The 22901-nt window shown below is 30.0% G+C and overlaps 1 protein-coding gene and 1 long non-coding RNA gene across 4 annotated transcripts; one reads left to right on the top strand and one right to left on the bottom strand.

Annotated features, from left to right (window-relative positions):
• Window position 1: 1 nt before the first annotated feature.
• Window positions 2-16959, top strand: LOC142645602 (uncharacterized). 3 transcript variants are annotated; one of them, XR_012846694.1, is made up of 7 exons: window positions 2-195; window positions 344-498; window positions 591-1157; window positions 1230-1315; window positions 13069-13191; window positions 13255-13718; window positions 13785-16959. It is a non-coding gene; the product is annotated as an uncharacterized LOC142645602 (long non-coding RNA). The 3 variants fall into 3 exon arrangements; XR_012846693.1 differs by having other exon boundaries at window positions 13255-16959; XR_012846695.1 differs by lacking the exon at window positions 1230-1315 and having other exon boundaries at window positions 12856-13191; window positions 13255-16959.
• LOC142645601 (uncharacterized) lies at window positions 5560-8941 on the bottom strand. The gene is given in 2 exon segments (XM_075822195.1): window positions 5560-7844; window positions 7847-8941. Coding segments are annotated over 2 exon segments (651 nt in total). The 5' UTR covers window positions 8278-8941; the 3' UTR covers window positions 5560-7624.
• Window positions 16960-22901: the final 5942 nt, after the last annotated feature.

Here is a 22901-nt window from a genome sequence, read left to right as displayed (position 1 = left end):
GAAAGAATGAAAAAGGAAAAACGTTCGAATTCTATTCATAAATATCGTGTTTATGTTTTGTTGTTATTTGGATTCTGTGATTCAATAACAAAATAATATATTCCAGTCGGATTGAGCAATTCAAAATGAAATAATGAAAATTGTGATAATCAAAACATGATGATGAATTTGGAGATTATTATCATAAAATGAATAGTAAATAATAATCCAATTTAATAAATGAAAACAAATTTTTTGTTTGTTTGTCTGTTGACATAAACTTATAGTTTTTAATAATAATAATAATATCTATTACTAATGAAATTTTCGTTTTGTTTCATTTCATTTCATTTTTTTGTTTTAGTCGCTTCGATGAACGAATAAAAGAATTAAAACTCGTTCCCGTTTTTTTCCTGGTTCCAATTCGACTGATTACCATCGTCAAATATGAATGAATAATATATTGGCTAAAAATTCAAATCACAAATTCATTCGTTTGTCATTGTTTTCTTACGATTAGTATGTATTTTTTTTGTTGTAAGATTTAATTTATCATTGTAATCCTATTTTAACCCCAAAAAATGATCAAAATTTTATCTGTTAATTTAAAGATTTTTCAACAAAAAAAAATTCCCGTTGCTTCAAAATAAGCCGAAAATAATAACCAACATAAAGTGAAAACCACAAACGAATTCAATGCCTAAAAGATAATGTTCATTGATAATAGATGGGTGTTATCAATGTAATCATATTTAATATATAATAATTCATTTATTCATTCTTTGGGTTTTTTTTGGCTTGTCATCATCATAAATCAATGATTGAATGATCAAATCTATATTCTGAAGTTTAATTAATGATTCGAATTCATAAATGATGCATCCCAACATACATTAATAATTGCATAGTGTAACGCCCCATATTTGTTTCCTACTTGTAAATGGCAAAAAAAAATTATCCGATTGAATAAACACTAAAATCAAAAGTGTTTGAATGGATGAACGATTTTTTTTTCGAACGATGAATTTCTGCAACATGAAGATTCTGATAAAATATTACCGCTTAAGCTAATCGATATTGGTTGTTTATACCGCCCATAATCTATATCAGGAATGAAAATTCAGTATCTTTGATCTTTGAAACGAAAAAAAAACATTCAATGAATTATGCTTTTAATGGTAATTATAATTCCAAATCAAAATCATTAATTAATTTCTGATTTTAACAATTTTTACAAATCAAAACAAAAGTGACCAAAATGAATGAATGAAACTAATTGCTTCAATAGAATCAATGAATTTGATTCACTTCTAAGCAAAATATATTCAACGAAAAGGCAAGTACAACACGAAGAACTATAGTTTTGATTTTGCCTATAGAACTCTATTTCATCATCATCATCATCATCATCGCTACTTATTTGTAATAGTTGAACGAACATTATTCATTTTATATTATTATTAATATATTTTTTTTCATTATGATGCATCACCCATATATGATGATGAACGCTAGGATTCATTTCATCATCATCATCATCTATAATTTTTTTTGCTCCACTTTATTCTGGGAAAGAATTTAATATTTACCCTATTCATTTGGGTTGATTTTTTTTCTTTGGCTGGTTAACTCAATGGTCCGAAACGCATTTCAATAATGAAAAAAATGTGTGTGTGTATGAAAATCAGCGAGAATGATGAAATTTTTTTTAATTTCATACTCAAAAAGTTTTTTCTCCTGGTCAGCAGAATTTTTCTCTTCTCTCTTCATTCTATCTCAATTTTGGATGAATATGATCCAGAGAGAGAGAGAGAGAGAGAGAGAGAGAGAGAGAGAGAGAGAGAGAGAGAGTGAAAAAATGTTAGAGTTGCCGAGAGGGTACAAAAAAAAAAATAGTGATAAATCAAATACAAAATAACCTCGAACAGAAATATGAGATTCCAAAACACACACACAAACTATCAAAGAAAATGACTATCATGTTATTGAAAATGAAATTGAAAAAAATGAACATTATTATTTTTCTGTTTCTGAAATCAACCTGAAATATATTTTTTCAAAATTGAAAATGATAACGGAAATTTATGCCTGGCCAGATATGAGTTTGAAATGAAAAATATTGAATTTTTTTTTAAAATCAATCAAATCGATGTGTGTTTAATCATCATAGTGCCAATCATATTTTTGATTGAAATAATTTTGTCACTTTTTTTAATGATAATTCCGTGGATGATTAACATCCAGACTAATTCTTAGAAACAAGAAAAAAAATGTAAAATTAAACAAAATAATGATGAAACAAAACATGCATGTCATGATTAACGTTTCCAATCAATTTTTTTTAGTGAAAAAAAATAACGAAAATTCATAATTATAATGTAAAATCATGGCGACAAAAATAAAAATCGTTCAATTTATTTTAATGCTGATGATGATAAATAATGAGCTAAATGCTGTCATTCAAATAAAGACAAAACAAACTATTAAAAAAAATCGATTTTTCAATAATATTAAAAAAAAATTGTTTGAAATTCTATGAAAACAAGTTTTCCTGTATAATAATCATATTCATAATCAATCGATTGAACCAGAAAACTAAACAATGATCTAAAATGAAAAAGGATCAATGTCTATTATGAATAGGATGTTTGTGTGTGTGTGTATGTAAAAACATTGTTTGTTAAGGTTGCTGCTATGGAATATTTTTGTCTTTGTTTCAATTTTTTAAAACCATATTTGTTTTTTGTTTTGTTTGCATATCCTTTTTTTTCCTTCATATAATTTTTTTGTACTGTAAATATTTGGTGATAAACACATTTGGTTCATTCGTGTTCGTATTCTTGTTCTCCATAAAGTTCAAGAATAAAGATGAGATATGAAAATGAAATGTGTGGGTGGGTGTGTTGGTGTTAGATGCAATGAATTTGTACAAGAAAGCGAGAGAAAAAACGCTTACGCTTGAGCTCAATAGAGGAAAATGAAAAAAAAATTCATGGAACAATTTCTGTCTATGTAAGAATTCAAATGAATAAATTATTTGCTGTGAAAGCTTATGTAAATCAAAATCATGATGATGAAATATAGAGTATTTCAAACGAAAACAAAACAAAAAATCATAATCAATCGTATATCAGTCGTGAATATTAAAGTATAGAAAAATACCTTTTTTCAAAAAAAAAATTTTTTTAGTTTTTGAGAAAATGTCAAAGACACTTAATACCAGAACAAAAATGAAAAGAAAATGCACGAATCATTCAACTGTGTGATTGGAATGAATATTAATTTTATAGATTTTTGTTTTCTTGGTTGAAAAAAAGGCCTGATAATTCGTGAAAAGTATGATAAAAATGTGAATCCAAAAAAAACCAAAAACATCAAATCAGCCTTTAGGCCTCTCTCTATATACAGCTGTACATAAAACCATTGGACAAGAAGATCATGCTTGTCAGATTTTACAGATCGATTGACATAGATATAAAAAATTGTTGAAGGATTGAATTGGAAGAATGAAAACCAAGAATGAATTGTTTTTTCATTTCATTTCATTTTTTGATAAATTTGAAATGAAATTTTTTTTCTTATTTTCGTTATCATTTCGGATGAAAATAAATCCGAACGAAAAAAAATTGGCAAAATAACTGCTGACAAAAAAATATATTACCCCAACAACAACAACACCATGATGATGATGACATTAATTATTGACATGGACATATTTTATTTTTGGCAAAAAAAAAGTAAAAGAATAAAGAATTGGTGCAACCATTCTTTTTGTGTGTGTGTGTGTCCTTATAATCCGCTACTCGCCAATGCAAGGGAAACATTATAGCAGGTAGGGCGTTGTGTATGCAATTAGATAATTAGGTAAGTGAAAATAAGAGATGAAATAAACAAAGACAATTAAGTCAATATGATTAATGTTGGTTGAAATGAACTAGGATAGGAATGGGGTACATAAGTGTGTGTGTGTGATCATGGTTCACGGTTGATGTGGGCCAGACCATCCATGATAAGCCTAACATAACTTGTCCAGTCCTCCACCAAGTCTTTATTCCTGAGGACTGTTTCCAAATTCGCCAGGTCGTCCGTCTGGATGTTATGCTTAGTCGTTATACGATGTCGAAGATCAGCCCAGATTGGGCAATCCAGCATGAGATGTTCCATTGTTTGTGGTTGTTGATCGTTACATGGGCAGGCGTTGTCAACGCGGGATTTGAATCGCCATAGGTAGTGCCTAGTCGCTCCATGATTAGACAACACCTGTGTTAGATATCTGTCTATCCCGACTCTGCTCTGCCATTTCGCTGCCGTTGTCAGATCCGGGATGAGTCGGGTCGTCCACCGTCCTGTTGATGCTTCAGTGGTCCTGTCGGTCCATTCTGAATTAGTCTGATTTCTGCACTTTAATTTGTATGACACCATAGGCATTTTGTTGTACGATTCTGGCGTTATGGCTTCCAGAGTTGCCTCCTTGGCCAAACGGTCTGCAGTCTCGTTCCAGATATAGTCAGTATGAGCTTTAATCCAAAATAGCTGAACGTGGGTGCCCGTTTCCCTTAGCTCATCGATTCGATTGTTGATGTCTACCACTAGCGGGTGGCAGTTGGTCCGATCTTTGATCGCGTCCAGCGAGGACTTTGAATCAGAGAATATTTGGATTTCGCTTGTCGTTTCTGGCTGATGCAGAAGTGCCATTTTGATTGCAAATAGCTCAGCCTGGAAGACCGAGCAGTGATCCGCAAGTCTCCACTTCCGTTGATCGATAGGTTGCTGGTTTTTTGTGATGATATATGCAGCACCGGTTTGGCCATCCATTTTGCTGCCGTCGGTGAATATCGATATTTTATTGTTAGTTATTCTTCTGTCAGCGTCGTTGTGGTCGGTGATCATTAAGTAATTGGTTATGATACGTTTCCCCGGATGGGGAAGATTTGTCACTGCAACTGGGCTTTCCAGTTCAATGGTTCTGTCAATGTTTTCGGGTCTTCTCCCGAGTATCTTGGTACTTTCCATCGCTGCTCGTTCTTTGATTTTGATGTCGATTGGCGCAATGTTGCTTATTAGGAAGGTCGATGTGTATGACATAGTGTTGTTGCCTCTGCAGGCTTTGACCAATATTCTTCTTTGAATGCTTAATATTCTTTTGGCCATTTTTTTGGTTTCGAAGGCTTTGTGCCAGATTGAAGCTCCATATAGAGCTATTGGTTCGGCTATCATGCGATATATCAATCTCGATATGTCAGGGTTTAGGCCCCAGTTAGGTCGTACTAGTCTCGAGAGCATGTTGTATAGGTTAGTCAGCTTCTTGATGACATACTCAGCATGACTTTTAAAATTTAGCTGTTGATCTAAGACGATGCCGAGATATTTGACTTGGTTTTTCATCGCCAGTGGCTGGTTGTTGATTTTTACGTTGATGGTTCTTGCTAATTCTGAGAATCCCATGATATACGTTTTTGTCGCTGAAAAGGTTAGTTGTTTTTCATTTCCCCATTCAATAATGCTGTCTATAGCTTGTTGCGTGCGGCTAGCTAGGTTTGATGGTTCTTTGTCATGAGCCAGCAGTAGTAGATCGTCAGCAAACGCGATGATTTGGCATCCCTGTGGAAGGTCTATTTCGAAGATCGAGTCCATAAGGATATTCCATAAGGTAGGCCCTGAGATCGAGCCCTGTATGCATCCAATGTTGTTTGATCTTGTATAGTTGTCGATTTTGACGTTGCGTCCAGTGAGAAAGTTGGTGATGATCGAGTAAAGGTTAGTCCTGATTTGTTTTGACATGAGCGTCTGTGACAAGATATTATGGTTTGCTGATGGAAACGCATTTTTTATATCCATGAATACTGCCACAGTATGTTCTTTTTTCTTCTTTTTACTCTTGATCCAGTCAACAGCATCTGATACTGCATTAATCGTGGATTTTTGTGGCGTGAAGCCGTATTGTTTTGGTGATAATTGACCTCTTTGACGGAGATCGTATGTGATTCGATCGATGATGATTTTTTCGAAGACTTTGCCAAACACAGGTAGTAGTCCAATTGGCCGATAGTTGTCTATTGATTTATAGTCGGATTTTCCAGGTTTTGGGAGGAACCTTATTGTTGCGTCTTTCCAAGGACTGGGAAAGTGTCCAAGCGATAAGCATTTGTTGAGTAGCGTTCTGATGGTCGACGTATTTGCTAATATAAATTGATGTATGATGTCGGCTGTGAGGCCGTCTGCCCCTGGTGCTTTGTTTGGATTCATACATTTGGTGGCCATTAATATTTCATGGTTTGTGATGGGGATTTCGTCATTACCGAATATTGATATATAATTTGGTTGTTGTAGGTCTGGTTCTGGATGAATTGGGAAGAACCGGTCCAGCAAAGCTATTGTGTTTGATTTGTGGTCGACGGTCGATGTGCCGTTAACTATCAAGGTGCTGGGGATTTTTCTTGTCGTATCAGCGAGTAACTTGTTTACTTTCTTGATATCTGACATTCCTTCGAGCGATTTTAGGTATTTTGTAAAACTTTCGTTGCTTTTTTGTCTGATTTTTTTAGTATATTTGCGTTTGGTATCGATAAGAATTTGCAATTTTTGTTGAGCTGTCCAGCCATCGTTGTTTTTTTTAGCATTTTGAAATGCATGTTTAGCTTTAGTTGTTGCTCTCTTCAATTGTACTAGTTCGTTGTCCCACCACGGGCATTTTTTTGATGAGATTAGTCCTCTTTTCTTTAAGTTATTATCGCATACAGATATGATTATTCTTGTGATTTGATGTATTAGTTCATCGATCTCTTTTGGTTTATGAATTTTGTTGATTGTTTGCTCATTGATATTATTGCTTTCCATTTCTGTTTTAAATTGGTGCGATATTGAGTCCCAGTTTGCTTGATCAGTTCTGTATCGGTATGTTGATTGCCTAATGTTGCGATTTGTTGGTTGTTCACATGTTTCTAGTATATTGAATTCAATAGCTTGGTGATCGCTGGTTATTATTGCATCAGGATTGACTTTCCATTGCTCGATGATTGCTTGAGGTGATGCCAATGTTAAGTCAATGATCGATGAGGCATTGTTTGATGAATGGATAAATGTCGGGGTTGAGCCGATATTGTGTAGATTTAAGTCATTTGTCATGAATAGATCATATAATAGTACGCCATTGTCATCGTTATTAGGGCATCCCCATGCATTATGATGTGCGTTGAAGTCACCAGCTATTATAATTTTGTGATTTGTTGATGTTGGTAAAGCTTGTTCTATTTTGTCAATTAGTTCTTCTGTGCTGTTAACGTCGTTAGGAGGTCGATAGACACTTATCAGCCTTAATTTCCTATCATTTAATAGGATGTCTATGACGCAGAAATTGCTGTCGCTGTGTTGTTGGATCAATATTGGATTAATTGTATTGTTGTTTATGTATATTGTCGCCAATATGCGGTTGTTTGATCTATGGTGATGAAAGCAGGTGATTGGATTTATTGTCGCCGGTCTGTGGTCGTTTATAAGATATGGCTAAGACACAAAAGCGATGTCTATGTTATTCTGTAGTATGTAGTTCATAGTTTCTTTGAACGGAGCATATGCTCTCCGACAGTTTATTTGTAGGCATTTTATTGATATTGTTGGGCGGCTATGATTATGATTGTTATTTATTCTAGTATCCATAGTTGGTTTTATTAATTGTTTTTGTCAATGTTGCTTTATAGATCGGGCATTTTTTGCTGGTTGGCGAGTGACCAATGTCATCCGGTTGTTTGCTCGATGTTCCAGGTCGGTGTGCACAATTACAGCATTCTACCTTTCTATCTTTCACTGGGCAGTTTTCCTTTAGGTGTTGGCCCGGACAATGCAAGCATTGAGGGTCCTCTTCTTTTTTGGACATTTAGCTTTGGTATGACCGAAGCCTAGGCAATGGGTACATTGGACGATCGGTAAAGCATCTTCCGCGTGTACTAAACTGAAACCAAGCGAGATGCTGCCGTTGTAAGTTCCCAAAATGATTTTCCGAATCGCCGGGCTAACTTTGATGCCAACATTGACAAGATGCTGTTTTCTATTGTTTTTGAGGTAAAGCACCGTGATGGCATCTTCGCTGTCGTAGGCGCTTTCTATGTCTTTGTTATAATTTCTTATAACGGTTGGTATTTGGGATCGGTCTATCTCTTTCGGAACCCCTTTCAAGAGTATAATGGGGTTGTTTCGTCTTGGTTCTTCCGATACCAAGTCGTTGGAAGAGTTTATAAGATTGTCGAGCCTCTCTTTTGATTTTTGGTCTTTGGAGAAGACTATTATTTTCCCGTTCGTCATCAATTTGTTTGAAATTACAGCCGTGCCTGCTGAGTTTGAGCAGACTATATTCTTGGCGGTTTGTAATGTTTCGGTTGAGGTTTTTTCTTTGTTATTTTTGAAATACAGCACCGATGCATAACTATTCTTCGGTGCGGTGGTGTTGCTTCTCGCTTGTTTTGCTGTTGCTTGAGCATACGATACAACTTTGACCTTTTCGTTTTGTTTATATAATGTCGTTTCGTTCGCGTTGCCATTTTGTTTGTTTGGTGTGTTTATGTTGAGGTCGCCATTTTGTTTGTAGGGTGTAGTTAAGTTGAGGTCGCCATTTTGTTTGCTGAGTGTTATTAGGGTCTCTTTGTTTTCGAGGACCATTTTTTCTATTTTTATTAATTTATCCATTGCGGATCTTTCTTCGATTAATTGTTGTTCCAATGCACTAATGCGACTTTGATTCTCTTTATCTTTTTCCAAAGCATGAGAATTGTTCGCCATGATGATTTCCAGTTGGGGCAATACCTTATTGTTGATTAAACTTGTTGCACGGTCGATAGATTGTTTGACGATCGACATCTTATTCTTGGAATTTTGAGTAGTGTTTGTTAATTCTCTGCAGATATTTTCCAATATCTTGCGTAAATCGCCTTCGTTGTGACTTTTGTCTGAGGCTTGATGCTGATCGTCTATTTTTGCTGAGCCATTTTGGCCCGTTTTTCCGTTGCTGTTACAGTGTTGGTTGATCCTCTTTTCATCCCGTATATGGTCGAGGGTAACGATAAAGGAGGATAATGGGTTTCGATTAGGAGGATAATGGATTTCGATTGGGTGGATAACGGGTTTCGATTAGGAGGATGACGGATTAGGAGGATAAAAGTCGAGAGAAAAGAAAAAGAAGCGATTCAAACAGAGGTTGAAAGAGAAGAACAATGGATTTAAAGAAAAAAACACAAAAAGAAAAACAAAAGAGAACACAATTTCAGACGACCGTCCACTTCGACTGCCAAAGTGTTTTGTGTGTGTGTATAGATAGTATTTAGGGAAACTCAAGTAATGTTGGGTTAAGTTTTTTTTTCTCTCTTAAATGTTTGCCCTTTGTGTGTGTGTGTGTGTGTGTGTTAATATATCGAAAATGTTTCGTATTATTATTATTTTTCATTCTTATATTCTCTGTAGAATGATATGGTTTGTTCCACTTGACTTTTGTTGAAATTCAATATCATCATCATCATCATCATCATCCGATTTTGATATCAATTTTTTCTTCGATTGTTGTTGTTGTTGTTGTTGTTGTTGTTTTAATCTTTAGATTGAAATCTAGAAGTGTAGTTGTTCCAATTTCAATCCAAAACAAGAGAAAGAAATGATGAAAATGTTGGCTGTTGTGATTTTCTTCGTTTGTTTCAAACAACGTTCCATACACAAAAACACAAACATACACACACAATTAGAGAATTAAATCATTTTTTTGTTTCCATGTTGAAAGTGATGACTTTTTCATCTCTCTCAGTCTCCCTATAGTAGATTATTATTATTATATTTTATTTCTCACTTGGGAAACATCTTATAGTTTCAATTCTTAAAGAATAAAAAAACAGAAACAGAAAAAAAAGGGATGTCAAGAGTTTTTATTTGTCCTTTTTTTTAATGTTTTTTTTTCTTTCTCCAAGTTTTGTCTTTCTTTCTTTCATTTTTTTCACTTTGTGATCCTATGTCTCAATATACCAGCTTATTTCAGTCGTAGTTATTTTCTTTTTTTTGGTTGTTGTTTTTGGATTGTCAAATTCAAGAAATCCAGTTCCAGTTGTGTATAGACAAACAAGCACTAACCATGTAGAAAAAGGTTATATTTTTTTGCTTAGCTGTAAAAAATTGTAAGCCTTTTTTCATATTTTATTTCTATGAAATTGAGATTATACCATCTTGTTTTTTGTGTGTTTGTGTGTTTACAAATAAATCATTACCATTTTTTTTTTGGATAAATAAGGTACTTAGAAAGCAATAAAGTTGTATAAATTTTTTCCAAAACAAAAAAAACAACAACGACAAATGTTTAAATCCCAAAAAACAACATCAACATTCGTAATTTATTATTAACCCCATCATTAATTGAATGAAAAAAACACCCATATAGAATATATAAATCATTGATTTATGATTAATAAATCTTTATATTTATAGTTATAGTTGACATATGTTGTGGCTGAACAATTATCATTTATAATTTATTTTGATGATCCATTCATCAATAACTTTTCAATCATTTTAACTATTTAAAAGATTTACAAATTTTTGTTTTAAATTTCATTTCCATTAATAAAACCATAAACAATCCATCAAATATACATTCTGTTTTTGATTATAATGTGTTATATTCAAAACAAAAAAAATGTTGTTATCAACATTGTCGAAAGGTACATAAATAAATGCCAAACAACAAATTACATAATATATCCTTTTCATTCATTTAATGTCAGGAAAAAAAACAATCCAATAATATTGTTATAAGAAAGAAAATAAATAGAAAAAAATATTAAGTGAATTTGCAATTGATGAAATGCCCAAAGGTGATTGAAACAAAATTTATTCACCTGTTTATTATATGAGAAACAGGGAAAGAGAGAAAAAAACCGTTTATCATTATTGTCTGAATCTGGAGAGAATTTTTTCTTTTCACATTTTCACCAATAGATACGATGATGATGATGATGAGCATCATTGAGCTTTGATGTATCTCTCATGATAATTATAATGATCATGATCATCATGATTAAGAATCGTGAGTGGTTTCAATAAAAAAAGAAAATATATTCTTTTCTGGAGCTGTTTTCATTTCATTCAAACACATCATCATCATTATTATTTAAATTATAGGTACATTATTGAAATTATACAGTATTTTTACGGCAAAATAACCTGTAGGTTATATAAAACAGTTTCTTATTCATAGGTTCTTACAGAACCATTATCACCGACACCGTTTTTTTTCTCTTCATGAAGATGTTGATGATGTGAGCGTGAAAATACTGTAATTTAGTCAGACCAAAAAAAAAACATTTTATGATTATTTCATTATCCATAGTTTTTGTTCAGTGGTATCCAACCTATTTTTTATTCTTTTTGTTCCATAAAACTTTATGATGTAATTGAACAGTTTTACTGTGAATCATAATGGTTGAAAATCACTGATCTAACGGAATAATAATCTATTGGTATAACTATATTCGCTTATTTCTATTTTATTTTCATCATTATCATTGATAATGATCATTAGTTTTATATTCTAGATTTTCAATGTTTTTTTTATATCTCCGTAAAAAAATTGATTCGGAAGCTATCTCTATGATCATCTATCGTTTTTTTTGTTGTTTTGTTTGAAAGAATGGCCTTTATTTTGTTTATGTATTTTAATGTTTTATCGACCGGAAAGTCAATGTCATCACTTTAATAGTAATAATATGTAAATATATAGCCACTTTATCATAATAATGGCCAAAAAAAAAAGAAAAAAATATTTTCCATTCGATTTTATATTCATAGAATGTTTTTTTTTTGTTCATCAATAAGTGATGAACTTTTACATAAACATTTGAATTTTCTTTATCATCAAATTGACATTTCAATAGATATTTTCATTCCAAAAACAACAGCTTATTATTATTAAAGAATTAAGCATCATTTAAGAATAACAAGACTAATGAACAAAGTTATTTTCATTCAAATTCCAAAAAATTCAATGATGATGATGATACTTTATTTTCATCATTTAATATGTTAATTAGTGTATTTTTGTGTGCGTTTCAAATACACGCAATAACAACAACAACAAAAACTGTAAATAAATAACTGAACGGAAGGTAGAGAGAGAGAGAAAAAAAAAAGATTCTCTTAAATAAAATTATAGGGATTGTGCACAATAAATACACATAAACAGTATTTAATCATGACCACATATCCCCACAAGAATTTCAACATACAAACAAAAGCATGCATGGAATTCATTGAACAAAAAAAAACAAATCGTAATAGAGAAAAGATGAAAAAGAAGAATCATGATGATGATGATGACATAATAGAATATAATAGAAATTTAGAGAAAAGAAAGGAAAATCATTGCATGGATTTAACCAAATAGTCAAACAAAGTTTGCTACTGTGTATGTTTTTATTTTTGTTGAGCATATTATTTCATTTATATCTATAACAGTAACAGTAGTGATGATGATGATGATGATGATGATCATAAAAATTCACTTGGGAAAGTTTTAATTAATAATGACAAAACATACATGACTAGGGAGAAAAAAAAAGAGAGACATCATAATAGAATGAGAATGATTGAAAAAAAAGTGGAAAAAGAACTTGCTTTATGATTCAAATTTTTCGCGCTTATGCTTTTTTTTGTTGTTGTTGTTGTTCCTATACATATCCTGATTTAGACGGAATAAAATCTCGGTACAAACGGATCTGTAAAGCAAAATCTGTTATGGAATTTTATGCAATTCTAAATTTACGTAATGAAGCGCCGTTTTTCACACACACACACATATAGATTAATATAATTAAAAACACATTGAAAAAATATACTTTTTTTTTTTGCTAGATAAACATACACCAATGATATATATGATTATATGGAAGATATTCGTGTACAACGGTTAATGAACAAATAATAATAATAATAATAATTGTATCGTCCATGTCCGTGAATAAATTCAATATACGCCTGATTCAATCATAGAGTCGGTGCAATATCAAACAAATGAAAATAAAGTGGAAATTAATTTTTTAAAAAATTAATCATTGAACAAAATAGAAATGAATCGGATTCGGGAAAAAGAAAATCTGGCAATCGATAAAAATATTCAATTATTTTCTGAACAAGTCGGGAAACAAAAATTCAACACAGAATATGAACATTTTGTGAATTTATCACCAGGTAAATCACCATACTATATGTTTATGTTGTTATCGTAGTCTTTCTTTTTTCCCTGTTATACAGATTGTAATTCCATATTATGACATCTGTGTTTGTTGGTTGGTCGATCGTTCGGTCAGATTTCTTTTTCAATCGCCTTATCTATTTGAAATGGTGGTATGTTTGTGCGGTTGCAACCAACAGAAAAAGCTGTGTCCGAATATTATCAAAAAAATAACCAAATTCCGAATGAAATTTAGCATATTAATGATTTGAAACAGAAATCGATTTCAAATTGAAATATAAGGCAACAGAAAGAAAAAAAAAGAAAATCTTGTTTTTTTTTGGATAATGTAGTTATCGAAAAACAAATTGAAAAATAAATTTGAATAAATACAGTATTAGTAAACATCGTGACAAGCATTATTATTATGATGTAAACGCGATTTTTGGAGATTCGCTATCAAAATTTATGCGAACAAACCTAAATTGTCCAATGTATAGGAAAAAAATGGACCATTTACATCTATTTTCTGGACCAAAAAAAAGTGCGTATGTTTTTAGGAATTTTATTTTATTTTTGATCAAAAAAAAAAAATGTGAATTTTATTTAGCATTTGGGTTAATTGTGTATTGAAGAAAGAAAAAATCGCTCCAAAAATATGGTATCAACCAATCTTATTATTCCAAATAAAAAATAAAAAATCATCGATTGACGACATAAATGGCAATCATTTTGCAATATTTCATAAAACAAAACCAAATGAAGGGAGAGAGAAAAATCAAAATATGCCAAACAAAATTCGTTGATTTTTTTTCGGCCAAAACCATTTCTCTCTCTATCATTTCCCTTCGCATACAAACCCACACACACACACACACACATTAATCACATATGGAACACTATTGTGCAAAACATAGTCACCACAGTAACCAATAAATTGATGAATTAAATGATGATGAATAGCAAAAAAAAAAAAGATATATAAGAAAATATAATGGTGCGATAATGTGTGTACTGTATATTTGACTTAATATGATCGGTTATTTTTTTCTTCAATTTATTATAAAGTGCAAGTACACTTCAATCAATTGATTTTGGGCCAGAATGATATCATTTCATTTATATATAATAAAGAAAATATATGGACATTATTGCTGATAAGAGAAAATGAATGAATGCTGTGTTGTAATAAATATTGTCTTCTGGGAAAGATAAAAATAATAATAATTCTGGTTTTTTTTAAGTCTATAGTCGAATGGATTCATTCATTTCATCAACGGTATACAGCCAAGCAAACCATATCATTTTTGGTCATGCATAAATAAATAAGATGATGAAGCAGAAAAAAAGAAAAACAGTAATTTATGAAAAAAAAGATCATACAGAATCCTGTAAAGAGAGAGAAAGAGAAAAAATGAAATTTAAAACCATATATTTTTTTTGGTTGTTGACCACACAGATGAATTTACTCACACAAACAAAACAAAAAAAATCGATTGTCATCGTTATCAGGATCATATCTTGAACGATGGTCAACCAGAATAATAACAACAACAGCAATAGTATTTTTCGTAGCAACCAATATGTCTGGCCTGGTCTGGTTCTGGTCTGGTCTGAGTGTGTATCTAAGTCTATTTATCTATTAATGAACCATTATGATCAATCGGCTGTATTGAATCAATCGTAAATCAATGATGATGATGATGATGATGACAAAATCGATTATATACTTTAGGTTGTTATTATTATTGTGTCATAAAGAAAGAAAGAAAAAAGAATAACCACAATAAAATGAATTCTCAATAAACATCTTAACAAAATGAAAAGAATACGTTATCATTATCATCATCATCATCGTCTTTATTCATAATATATTTCCTATTGTAAATACTGAACAACAATAACAACAGCAGACAAATCGACCTCATATCGATCGTCATCATCGCTATTGAATTTGTACAATTCCCCATATAAGAGAATAATGAGAAAAAAAGAAAGAAAAATTTATTGAAGAATCTAATGAGGAACAAGAGGGAAAAGAAAAATGCTAGACAGAATAATATCAGTAAGTTATTCTGTAATGTACTGTACTGAATGAATGAATATGAAAATACTACCAATCATTCAATTCATCTCATTTAATTGTAATCGATTCGCAAACAAAATAGCAAATGAGAAAGAAAGAAAAAAATGTTGATTTTATTCAAATCAAATCAAACAAAACATAAAGAGGAAATTATTCAAAAATGTATGTATAATCATTATGATATTTGAAAAAAAAGGAAAAACAAATACACATATCGTTTGCTTGTTTTTTTTCTGGCAAACATTTGGAACAAGTTTGAACCAAACAAAATAAAAGTATGAATGAATGAATTTGAAAAAATTTCTAAAAACTAACATAAATTTCAATTGATTAAATGAGATTGCAAAGAAAAGAAAAAAGGAAAAAAATTTAATTTCCATTTGGGAAATAATGATAATCATAATAATAATAAAAAAAACTTGAAAAAAAATCAAATCAACCACACATACAAATATTTTAGAAGCATTTTCTTTTCTTTCCAGCTATAGCTTTAAAACTTTGTTAGAAATGTTATCATTTTATTATTATTATGTTTGATGCTATTTCCTTCCGAACTATTATATTGACTGTTTGTATGTGTGTGTGTGTGTGTGTGTGTGCATTGAAGAGAAATCTGAGAATCTAAATTTTCTCTCAGTATGTAGTATTAGATCGAAATGTGTCAAGATTCGTTACCGTTGTCGTTGTCGTAGTTATTATTTGTCGTCATCCGTTTTTCACATGAAAATGTAGAATGTAGATGATGATGAGTGTTTTTTTTTTTGGTTAGTGTGAAAAAAAAGAAGAAAATTTAATCAATTCTTCTTCTTTTTTCTTTCGATGTCGAAGAAAAAAATCTGTATCTTTTAGCTTAGTTTCATTGATGAATACTCTTTCTTTCTTTTTTCTATCCGGAATTTCCAATTCTATGAAAATGGAATTGAAAAAAAATGAATTAAGTGAATTAAAATTTTGTTATCAGGAACCAATGTTATTACTGTGATGATTGAATCGAAGAATTTTATCTTATTCTACTACCTGGAATTCACTAGAAGAATTTTTTTTTAAAAACTTCAATATTGAGAAATCACTTTGAATTGGTCATTTTTTTACATTGAAAACTCTTGTCTCATCATTGATGAATGATCAATGATGAGTAAAATAAAAGTAAAAACTCTCCTTTAGCCTTGAAATTCTGATTTTATTATGGAGAAAAAAAATATAGGAATTCTTTCCACTATTATAATCATGAAATTTATTCCAATTTCTTTTTCATTTTCATTTTCCCTTGTATATTTGGTGACATTTTGATTCAATTCAGAATAAAACAACTATGAATATCATAGAGAAGAAGAAGGGAAAAAACAAAATTGAATAACATTTCAATATGATTTTATCTCTATTTCAATAAATATTGTTTGTGTGTGTGTTTGAAAGAAGAAGAAATATTGGAAAGAATTTTGTGATAGATTTAGAAACCAATCATTAGACACAACAATAATTCACAAACACACACACAACCGAAATGAATCAACAATGCCTGAAATGTATAAGAATAAGAAAAAAAGAAAGAATATTTTTTTTCAACAGCAAAATCAACGAGCAAAGAACTTTTCATTCAGATACAGAATAAGTTATTATTATTATTATTGGTTATTGAAATTGTAACGAAAACGAAAACGAAAAAAGAAACACACACAAACAATTCAACTTTGTAAAGAATTGTGAAGAGGAAAAAAATTGAAATTTTGAAATCAAAAAAAAAAAATTATTTTTGTCCAATTTCAAGAATATATGTGAATAGGCACTATACATTATAATAATAGGAATTTTATTTTTCATCGGATACACCCGAGTTTGGAATTGGTTGATTGGTTGTTTGAATGGAAGAATAAGAATTTATAAAAATCAAATTGACCATAGCCGATGCATTTGGTAGAAGAAAAAAAATCAATCGAAATGTTAAGACTTTTTTCTTTCGATATTTTTTCTTTTTTTTGCCGAGTTCTTATGAATCTACCAACCAAATTCGCGACAGCCATCAAAAAAAAAGGTGATTGGTTTGTAACTTATGGTTTCTGTTATTCCCATTCACAGGCAGTATAATTTCGAATGGATTTGATTTTCGTTTTGTTTTTGTTTTTTCGTTGTAACAAACATTCAATTTTCGATTCATTTTGGAAAAAGAGACAATCAAATTCGTATCGAAATTGAATTGAATGGCAACATGATTTATTTTGTCGTCTTTATTATTATCGACTTTCTCTTTCTCTCTATATATAGTCATCAATAGAATTTGGAAACATATCATAGAAAATTGTAGTTAATTGTTTAGAATGGCTGTCAATATTTCAAACAAGACAACTAAAATTATCATTACAGGAATGTTTTATCATCATCAAAATTAAGCCGGTCTATTTTTTTTTGGTTGTTGTTGATAAAAACGCATACATTTATACATTATATGATTATACTAGCGTCAGCTGAATTTATTTTCTTTTTTAGCTCTTAAGACGAATCCATTAATCATCGATGATATCCAATTTTGATTGAGATTCAAGTGTGTGTGTGTGTGTTATATATCATTATCAATATAACTATCAATACATGCTCACTTAATGACTTTCATTAAAATAGTCATAATAATAATAATCATAGTGTAGTAGTTGTTTGATGTTGTGGATAATGTTGCAGTTGTTAATTTCTTATTTGTTAATTTCTATACAAGTTATTTTTTCCTGCAACTTATTTATGTTGTCTAGATATTCCATATATAGATACAAAAGAGAGAGAGAGAGAGAGAGATAGAAAAAAATCAATAGTAAGCATTATTTGCATGTAAGATGTCTAATCGATCGATGATAAATCGTGAATGAAATTGGATTCAATCGCCAATGTATTTTTGGAGTATTTGTAAATAAATATGATTTATATATAATTAGTTGGCTGGCGTCAACGATCCAAAAAAAAAGAAGAGAGAAAATGCTATTAGTTTAATCAGTCTAATTAAATTTTTGTCTCAGCCATACCTGTTCATACTGTAATCTCATTTGTTGTCGTAATTTGTCTTTTTTCTCAACATCAGACATGCATCAAAAATGTCAAATCAAACAAAAAAATCAAACCACAATATTAAATTAGCCATAATTCGTTATGGTTTTTCAGTTTTATTTTTTTCACTTGTCATTATCATTATGACATTTTTTCTTCTTCTTTTAGATTCTTTAGAAACGAAAATTTTTTCATTCATGTAAAAACCCACACACACAGACACAGACAATGTTTTAATCATATAATAAAAACTGAACTGTATAGAATGTTAATTGTCATTGTAATAGTTTGGGATAATCAGCGATCTAGAAACACACACAAAAAAACAAACAAGATAAAACAATTTATAGAAGATTCTTTTTCTTCTTCTTCTTTTTGCTTGCCTGATAACATTGTTTCGATAATAACAAATAACTATTGGCCAATAGTAATTGACCAAGCTACTAATATAATTATAATCTGATTCCTGCAACATAGACATTTTCATCATCATCATCATCAATGTACGTTTCATTTGATCAAATAATGATTATTACATTATATATAACATTTTATAATACAAATACAAATAAAAAAACCAACAACAACTAAAAAACGGAAATTTACATCATCATATTGAATGTTCGTTCTAATCAATATCCTTTTTTATGTGTGTGTTTGTTATGTAATGTTTTGTCATATTTGTTAATTATTTTGTCTTAAAAAAACATGTCACACATAATTGACAGATTAATCGACAAAAACAAAAATTCATATAATAAAATTTACCTCCAACAAGCCTTCTCATCAGTAGATAAATGAAAGATATTTATTGACATTGATTGTGATCATAACATTCGATTATAGCTGATCAATTTGACATCAATATCGAATGAATATGAAGAATTAACCATCATCTGATCTATTAATGTTGTTTGTTTGTCACGAAGGAAATCATAGATCGATAGATCAATTTGACTCATTTCATCATAAATAAAATTTACAAGAAAAATTTGATGAATTCTAATGATGATCTATCACAAAAAAAAGTGAAATGCAAATTTGAATTCCCCTGCAAAAAAAACACACAGTGGGAATTTTTCACATTTGAAAAATTTGTTACAAAATAAAACACCTAACAATATATATTAACACATATCATATCAATAGGAAAAAAACAGAATGAATATATAAAAAAAAATCACTAAAAAATCGATTCAATTTAAATTAAATTTTGTTATCGATTGTCGAAATACATCACACACCACCGACATACACACACACACACACCCGAACACAAACAAGATTTGTTGTTGATTATATTTGATGTTTTTTTTCTTCAAGAAACTATTCAATTTGTTGTTGTATGATAAATTTTTTATGTAGTTGTTGTTGATCGAATATAACCAATTCGATGATAATGGTTATGGCGTTTTGTGTATATATGTGTGTGTGTGTATGTATGGAGTGATTCAATTATTTTCTCAAAGCTTTTTTTCACTATGATATCATTTACCTTCTTTTTTTCTGATCATGTTATAATAATGAAATACGAAACGATTCAATTTTTTTTCTTGATTTTGATATGAATAACATAATAATAATAATAACATATCTGATGAAAAATTTAATCTATGAAATAGAAACAGGATGTGTGTGTGATGCGATGATGGTTGGTGATGATCGTGATTGAATCAGGTAAGAATTTCCAAAACCAAAAAAAAAAAAACACATTATTAACAACCGATTTTTATGATTAGTTTTTCACAGAGAATTTTATTCAGGTGAAACAAAACAAAAAAAAAAATATTCAAAAGGAATACACATGGTGTCAATTGATTGACGATATTTGTTGGAGACCAAACAAAAAAAAACGAAAAAAAAAGAAAGAAGACAATAGATGCGCACAACTGGTGGCGGCGGAAATTCTTATCATCACTTTCTCGGTGGATGTTTGTGGCCCCTTTTTTTCGGATTGGATTTTTTTTTGATCATTGATAACATTCAAAACGCATGTGCATCGATTCTTTATCTTATAGAATCGAATACCTTTGGATACGACGATTTTGCTGGCTATATTGCTTATCATACAGTTTTTTTCATTATTAAATGAAAAAAAAACTAATTCATTGAATTCCATAAAAATATATGGAATTCCATATTGTGTGTGTGTGACAAACAAAAGTTACACACGGCAACGATGATGACGATCGACCGACCACGAGAACATGTTTAATATGGAATGAATGAATGAAATCTTATTCACATCACATCGACCAACCAAAAAAATATAGTTTGATATAGATAGATACGGAAACGAACGGAAAAGAATCGAATACTATTATGCTGCTAGATGTTATTCATTATAAACAGATAGTTACCCTAACAAAAAAAAAAACAAACTAAAACCTAATTGGTAAGAGACGATGCGCAATCGGTGTCTAGGCATTTTGGGTTTGCTTTTTTTTGAATCAAACGCTTGAAGCGTTGTTAAAGAAATTGTTTCTTCACTGATAGAATATCTTGCCGAATTCGGAAAAAAAATCAAAAATAATTTTTTTTTATCCAAATTCTATGGCTTAATATCGAAAATGTTTTTTTTTTGTTTTGTTTGATAGCTTTTAGGCATTGATGCGACAAAAATTATCATATTACAAACCGCATGCAAAACAGCAAAATTTATTTGGATGAATAATAATAACAAATAGATATATTTACATCTCAACCATCGAATTGTCAATCAATTTTGATAATTGAATAGATGAAATTTGATAAAGTTATAATCATCATGTTTACAGAGAATAACTTTAAGACATTCAAATGAGTTTATGATTGACCTAGAAGAAGAAGAAAAAAATTCTTTATAGATTTCTGTTCTTTTTAGATTTTCAATTTCAAATAGAATGGAATGAATGAACTTTTCTTTTCTGTAAAATCATTAATTAATTAATCTTTTTCTTTTGAATTTCAACTGAGAAACACCATTCATTATTCATTGTGCAAAAAAAAAAAAAAAAAAATTATGCATTTTTTTCAAAATTTTTGAATTTCTGTTTTTTTTTCACTAAATTTTCATTCAATGTCGTTTATTTGTGAATAAAACGAAGAAGAAAAAATTAAAAATGAATGTTGTTTGTTTCTTATATTTTTTTTTGTGAGAAATACGAACACCAAAAAAAATTATAGCACTAAATTTGTATTATGATTCTGTTTTTTGAGTGTGTTTTTTTCTGTTTGTTTGTTTGTTTGTTTGGTTATATTAACCATTATAATGATCATTTGTGATCATAATTTTTGTTTTTGTTCGCTTCCTCATTTTACGATCAAGTTTTGTTTTGTGGAAATGTTCATTTTTTTGCATTCAATTCTTTCACAATCAATTTAACTTTATTTATAAAATAATATGAACAAACCAAAAAAAGAAAAAGACATCTAGATTCGGGCATGAACAAAATGATTTTTGTTTTGTTGCACTGGGTACTGTTAAGAATTTCGAATAATGAATTTTTTACCATTTGTATTTGGGGTTTCATTTTTTGTTTTTTTTGTTGTTTGGGATGTTTTCATCTCGGTTTATTTTTTTTCATGAAAATGGTTTAGAGTGCATACACACCCACACATAATTGTACATTGAAATTTTTTTTTTTAAACAGTTAGATTATTGAAAACTTTAAATGTTTACTATTAGTTTAACTTTATCATCATCATCATCATTCGACAACAACAATAATAATTGAAAAACAAAGAAGAAGAGAAAAAACTACAGGGAAAAAAGGGAAAAAAAGTACAAAATTCAACCGGCAAACACTAGAAATGAAATTTAGTGAAGGAAATATATTCGTATGTGTACACACACACACACACACATTTCATTAGATTCCGGAGAAAGTTTCCTTTTTAAATATAAAAAATTCAGCATCCACTGTCATAATATTATCAACAACAGCAACAAAAAAAAACGATGGCTACCATTCTTTGGTTCCTGTTCTTGTTTCATTCATTCATTCATTCATTGCAACCGAAATGAACCGAAACTATCCTAATTGGATGTCATGTCGACCAAATCGGCAACTATGAATTGAAAATATTCTGAATAACGGTAGAGAATTTTGTTTTTTTTCTTTTTTTCTTTTTAGCTGGATAAATGAATGGATACCAATGAATTTTTTACATGTTCTTCATTTGTTCGTTTGTTTTTTTTTCACACAAGTGAGAAAGGCTAATTAAGAATAATAAGAATAATAATGTATTTATGAAAAAAAACTAATAAATAATAGTACAATAACATTAATCTATATTATTATGTAACCAATAATTAAAAACAAATTCTTTCATCTTATATCATCATCATCCAAGCTATTCATTATTATTATTATTTTTCACACCGAACAAAAAGGGACCCAATGAACATGAATCTTATTTTTTCTGTTAATATATTTTATTGTCCATCTGTTTTATTATTTCAACATTTTTATTGTCATCATCATCATCATGAGATAATAATTATTATTTGAAACGTCTGAATGTTATGTTAGATAGATGTTTTTTTGTCCCTTCAACTCATTCTGGTTCATTAAGTAGAATGGAAACGAAAGAGATAGTCATAGATAATGGATATGATATGAAATCCAG

Source organism: Dermatophagoides pteronyssinus, unplaced genomic scaffold (assembly GCF_027571235.1).
Source record: "Dermatophagoides pteronyssinus isolate colony J.1.1.1.1 unplaced genomic scaffold, Derpt_VIB-CSIC_2022.12 sq0015, whole genome shotgun sequence".
NCBI classification, from domain to species: domain Eukaryota; kingdom Metazoa; phylum Arthropoda; class Arachnida; order Sarcoptiformes; family Pyroglyphidae; genus Dermatophagoides; species Dermatophagoides pteronyssinus.
This window is presented reverse-complemented; position numbering and strand designations above follow the sequence as displayed.